Here is a 6,483-nt window from a genome sequence, read left to right as displayed (position 1 = left end):
ATTATTCTTATTCTTATCATTCTTTATGAGCGCTGAAGTAGTCTTAAAATCAGATCTGTTTCTTAAATGAAATCTGACGGCAAGCAGTTAGCTCTGATCACTATGATAAATGCGCCACACCTAATCTGGCCATTCTGCCACAGAGGTCCCTCTATACCAGGGGTGGGGAACCTCCGGCCTCCGGGCCGTATACGGCCCGCGAGACCATTTGGTACGGCCCTCGACGTAATTTATAAACACACGCAAAAAAGAAAAAAAAGTTCACGAAGTCTTGACCGCAAATTAATGTTTTTCCTGGCCAAGGTCAGGGTCCCTGAACACAACACGAGCCTAACGTGTCATCACGTGGTATATGTCTCGTCTGACAGGAGTGTAGTTCTAACGGAGAGCACCAGAACGCGGCTCCGGGCCGGGACTTCACAAATGTCAGTACCCACAAGGAGTCGTACACATGCCGCAGTTTCTGCGTGGCTGTGTCTTTAGTTGAAAGCCCAGTGGCTATATGTTCATCTGTCATACTGATCATCCAGTCAATAACGTTGTTGTTATTAGCATCTGGTTAGCTAGCTATGCTAACGAATATAAGAAGCTTTTTCTCCAACCAGTGAGGTAAAGGAACATCTTTATATGATCACTATGGTTATAGAAAAATAAGAGAATAAAGTAAACAGGTATACAATACCAATATGACAGCAAAAAAAAGTTGTTATTAATAAACAAGAATACAGTTTAAAAGGGAAGTGATTTGTAAAATATCCATAAAGAAAAAAATCAGCTTACAGTTCTGTTTCATCTGGGTGTTGAGAGATGTATCCATAGATCTCTTCATGTTGCTCTCAAAGTGCACCAGATTGATGCTTTTAACTTCAACATTAAAAAAAAATCTTCCTGGTGGTGCATGCCCCCAAACCCCCCTAGATGAGGTTAGATCCACCCCCACACACACACTTAAATCATGTCCACATGGGTATGAAACTAAATACATTTGCACACATCTTGTGTCCATATCTTTCTGTTTTGGTGGTCATGCCACGGTGCATGAATGCGCGGGTCATGGTCAAATATCTGGATTAAGAGGTTGCTTTTTCTTTGCACAGCATGAAAGAAACGCAAAATGAATGGGCTGTGATTTGAGTTTTTTTTTTATACGTTGAGTTCAATAACTTGTACGGCCCTCGAAGGATGTTGTAAAAATTGAAATGGCCCTTGAGAGGAAAAAGGTTCCCCACCCCTGCTCTATACAAATCAAACTGCAGACGGTGTGAAAGCACCTATTGTTTTAAATAATGGTCGGAATGTGACCTGTGAGCCTTCTGAATTACCGTGGGACAGCACATTCTAAACTAAAATGTTCAATCAATAAAGTAACATCTTATCTTATCTTAATAATATCTTCATATTAATAATAATAATAAATCATACAGTATGTGTCCGAAAGGGAGCAGGAGGAAGCAAACACAAAAATATACAAAAAATATACTGCATATTAAAGCAAACGATTGTAAAGGTAAAAGTATGAGCATAACAAATAAAGAAGTGTAATGTAAACATTTACATTATAATTATGATTATTTAATATATAAAGACTATATATTATTGAATTACAAGATTAGATATACTTTAGTTGATTTAAAATATTGATGTGTTCAAATGCTCTTCAAAACACAACTGAAAGTCCATGAAACTTGTCTTTCTGTATTTGTGAATGAACATCTGTAAACCTGTTCCATGTGAACGTTTTGTTGAAGAACCGTAACAGATATCGGTGAAATTTCAAAGTGTGAAGCATGTCAAGGAACTTGAGCATCTGAAGTGTAATGTTTGTGTAGTTTCGGGTTAATAATGTGGCCTTTTTGGCAGTTTAACTAAAGGTGTGGAGCTGCTGTGGTGGGGAAAAATGAGGCTGAACTTACAATGGGCTTTAATGGAGACATGTTGAAGGTTTTTGTCACTTCATGCCCTCAAGAGGCATTTTGTTTAATTTTTTTGCTTAAAAGTGACCTATCATGCAAAATGCACTTTTATGTATACATGAATATGTGTCCCCGGTGTTCCAGGGAGCTCACCAAGTGTCAGAAAACACAACCCTCTCTATTTTCCTCCATACCCAAACCTCTTAAAAAGGGGCTGCAACGGATCTGATACAGACTGATCCAGATTTGAACATTTCTGTGACGTCACAGAAGTGGCGCTACGGCTCAACGCCAACTCTACCAATTAGGAGGCGACAGCCACGGACATTGCCGTTCAAAAGCGCTGGAGACGCTGTAGTACATATGCCAGGCCATGGTGCTGTTCTCACAGAATCAGCCAATGAAAAGACATTGTTAAATTGAGTGAAATGAGGAATGGCTAAAATGCATGATCTGTTTGGTATTTTGAAAAATAAAAAGTATAAATATGCCTTATAGAGGGATGGTCCTAGACCATATTACAGTTTTTCTCAATCGCTAAACCCACTTTTTAGAATCTAAATTCATTTCTTCAAAACAAGAGCATAGCCATCTAAACAGAAACACACTTGCCATAACTCTGAATATCTTTTGCAAAATGCACTTACATGACCAAAACTGAAAATACTGGTCACAAAAAAGAATAAGTCGATCGAAACAGAACAAATTGTCCTCTAATGAGACAAATGTGTTTTCATAACTGAAACTCCGGTCACCATAATAACCCATTCTACCATAACAATATACATTTCTTGCAAAGTGCTCTAAGGCACTCAAAACTAAAAATACCCCTTCCAAAACCAGATACCTTCTCCAAAAACAAACATTTGTCAGCTCATGAGAAGACTATTTGAACAGTCATTACTAAGTGGCACACTAAATACTGACTACAATCATCAATACACAAACCTCAAGCTATCGATATTGGAAACTGAACGGAAAACTGACAAGTTGGGAGAAACAAACTTACATATAGGAAAAACAGAGTCTTACTGTAACTATGCCATTGTTTTTATTGTCTCATTTTCAGAAGAGCACCGTAACAGAAACAAAAGACGAATAGCAATACACTGGAAAAAAATAACATGGGTAAATGATGTAAATCAGCAGTAAAGCAGAGAATGAGATCTATATAACTTTACTGATCTGCTCTTTGGCGTCTGTCTGGCCACATAGCCTCATCTACGTCACAGCGTATGTCTTCCCTTGCAAGGCAGCGTGGGAAATATCTCCTTGCGTGTCGACACCACCCTTGACAGGATTCCGCAGAGATGTCCCGACAGCCAGCATTCATTGCGTCCAAAAGGGGCATTCTGTCATGAGGATGATGGTCATAAACCTTCCATCTCCAGGCAGAGAAGAACTCCTCAATGGGGTTTAGAAATGGGGAGTATGGAGGGAGGAACTCCATGGCCATGTGTGGATGAGCCTCAAACCATGCCCTCACGTCACGAGAGTGGTGGAATGCCACATTGTCCCATATGACCACGTGAACCGACCTCACTTGATCCCTCTCTTCTGGTGGCACAAGTCCGTCATACAGGACATCCAGGAAGGCAAGGACACGTTGCGTGTTATATGCTCCCATTAAAGGGATGTGAGCAAGGACGCCTTGTGTCGAGATAGCCGCACACAATGTTATGTTTCCTCCCCTTTGGCCTGGAACAAAGACTGTCGCTCTTTGCCCAATAAGGTTCCTCCCACGTCTCCTCACTTTGGAGAGGTTGAAGCCTGCTTCATCCACATATACAAAAACATGTGGTAATGCATTGCCTTCCAGCTCCATCATTCGCTAAAGAAAATGAAACAAACAGAGGACCGTTTTACATTACTGTAAGCAGTCAGACATACTAAAAATATAGGCAAGCCATCAGTGTGATTGAGGTCCTTACCTGTACATACCGGTGCCTTAAATCCTTCACACGGTCAGAGTTGCGTTCAAAAGGAACCTTATAGATCTGTTTCATTCTGAGGTGTTGCCTCTTTAACACCCGGTCAATGGTTGCAACACTTATAGACTGAATGTTACTGAAGACATCCTGGTCTGCAATTATTCTGGCCTGAATCTCCCTTAAGCGGATTTCATTGTTGGCCACAACCATATCAACAATGGCAGACTCTTGTTCTGGAGTAAAGGCCTTTCGTCTGCCACCAGAGCGGGGTGCTCTTTCAGTTCTATCAATAAATATTTGAGAATGTTATGTACTGTAATATAAAAACAGTGATCGAAACCTACATCAAAATAGAAATGCATGAAGTGCTGTAAAAAAGGGTTACAGTAGCTTACCTATTTTCGTGCCTGAAGATCCTAATAATGGATGCCACTGTTGATCTCGGTATATTGGGCTGAACCCTTTGGCCAGCCTCACTGAGGGACATGCCATGGTTTATGACGTGGTCCACAATAGTTGCACGGGTGTTGTCCGAAACTACTGTTCGCATTGGTCCCCTTTCAACTCTTCCACCACGCATACGTACAGCCCTCCCTCTTCCTCTCTGAACATGAGGGTTCCCTCTTCCTCTCTGAACATCAGCTCTCCCTCTTCCTCTCTGAACATCAGCTCTCCCTCTTCCTCTCTGAACATCAGCCCTCCCTCTTCCTCGCTGAACAACAGGGTTCCTTCTTCCTCTCAGAGCTCCTCTACCTACTCGATCAGCCATTTTGTTTACACAAACATCTTACTGAAGTGAGGGAGGTCTTTTATAGGATTCTCACTAATTACAATTACTATAGGAAATTCATTGATGTCAGCTGTGAGCAATTCATTTACATGGAAGTGAAGTACTCAATTCACCCCAATACAAAAAAAAACATTTCTCAATGTGCAAAAAGGAAAAGACCACAATTACTGACTGTAAAAATGTTGTATCAGCTATAGCTAATCCTCCCCATATGAACATCTCAAAGACCTATGCAAGTCATATCAACACTATTATAGCTTTACCGGCACCATTTAAAAAAATATTTTAAGTACAGTCATGCAAATTCTATCATGTAAATGTTTTCAATGTAACATCATTACTGTAAGGTATACAGTACATTCCATGGAGTTACCTTTTTCAATGGGGTGATTGACTGATAACAAGTGTTAATATTTTGCACATCAAGTGTCAATTAGTGTAGCTATGGTCTAAGTTTATGAGGAAGTGTTATCCACTGTGAGAAGATTATTTGTTGTTTTGTAGACATGAGTTACACAACAGATTTTTGATCTTTGTGTAGAGAATTGTAACTTCAGTTAGAGAATTGTGTGATCTGTTTTGCAAAACACTGCTTAGCATCTGCATTTTGTGTGATATCAATGAGAAATGGTATACTGTTGTAGAGAAATGGTTTTCTGTTTCGATGGCTGTGCTGTTGGTTTGATGAAAGGAATTTTGATTCTAAATAGTGGGTTTAGCGATTGAGAAAAACTGTATTCAAATATAGCATGATAGGTCCACTTTAATTTATTTTCATTTTTCAAGCTACAAGATGTTTTCCTACGTTTCTCATGAAAAATGATGTCTCAGGAATGTAGGGTTTGGAAATTATGGCAGGTTTAAAATTATATGAAGGCAAATTTCAAGCTGCCCTTCACTCTAGCTGTGACATCACGAACTCTAGCCTTAACAAGCTGAGCAATACAAACTAATGTTAAAATCTGAAGAAGGCCTCTTTACCAAGTTCTGAACAATGTTTAATATCTCTAAAAGTATGAATCTGATTTAAAAGTTGTTTAATTTGAATAATGTCAGAAAGATGAGTAACATTTTAAAGTTGGAATGAGGTTTCTGAGTGAAAGTCTGAATGAACAGTTAGCAGTTGAAGTTGCATGAAGATTGTTGAAGTCTGAAGAGTTTCTCCATTGACTTCCATGTTAAAAATGTGATGTATTATGGGATGTATCCCTGGAATTATGAAAGTTATGAATGAGAAAAGTAATAGCCATCGATTCCCGACCGAGCTGAACGTTTTGATGTTTGGACGGAGTTTCTGCGATATGGGAGTGGGAGGAGAAGAGGTACAAAATAACCCGGCTGAATAATAAAGAATTTAGTGCGTCGAAGAACAAGTAGTTGGAATGCTGTATCAGCATTCCCACTAAATAAATGACTAATTGTTTTAATATTTTCTCTGTGACATAATGGTACTTATGATCTCTTCCCTGTTGAAAAATAAGACCATAATACTTTGTTATTGTCACAGAATGTGGAAATCCAGGTCCATAAATATATGTTAATCTTATTGACTCTATACGAAATGTGCATTGAGGGGATTTTGTCAAAGTCAGAAATGGAGCCTTGTTCTCTGGGTTTTCTTTGTTTGGTGTGTGTGTCCCCCCACCCCCCCCCCCCAATTTGCAATTCCCAGCAACAGTTCAGAGTACAGTTATATAACCGGAGGCTCGGAGCCCACTGTATGAGTGCAGAGAGCCGGAGGGAAATTAGAGATCCATGTGCACACATGCCCACATGCACACATGCACACCATAATACTGACCAGCCTCCCTCTCTGCACACAGGGACCCGGTCAGCAGCAAGGACTCAG

The 6,483-nt window shown here is 39.8% G+C and overlaps 1 protein-coding gene across 1 annotated transcript; it reads right to left on the bottom strand.

Moving 5' to 3' along the window:
- Nucleotides 1-2,480: 2,480 nt before the first annotated feature.
- On the bottom strand, nucleotides 2,481-5,324 carry LOC307016955 (uncharacterized protein). Its single transcript, XM_079646344.1, has 3 exons — nucleotides 4,240-5,324; nucleotides 3,845-4,127; nucleotides 2,481-3,744 (listed from the first exon to the last, which is right to left on the bottom strand). The coding sequence occupies exons 1-3, from the start codon at nucleotides 4,611-4,613 to the stop codon at nucleotides 3,091-3,093; spliced, it is 1,311 nt and encodes a 436-aa protein (XP_079502470.1). The 5' UTR covers nucleotides 4,614-5,324; the 3' UTR covers nucleotides 2,481-3,090.
- Between the last annotated feature and the right edge of the window lie 1,159 nt (nucleotides 5,325-6,483).

The sequence above is a fragment of the Notothenia rossii genome (genome assembly GCF_949606895.1).
Source record: "Notothenia rossii genome assembly, chromosome: 8".
In the NCBI taxonomy this organism is placed as follows: Eukaryota; Metazoa; Chordata; class Actinopteri; order Perciformes; family Nototheniidae; genus Notothenia; species Notothenia rossii.
Note: the sequence above shows the minus strand (reverse complement) of the source record. Positions and strands in the feature narration are given on the sequence as shown.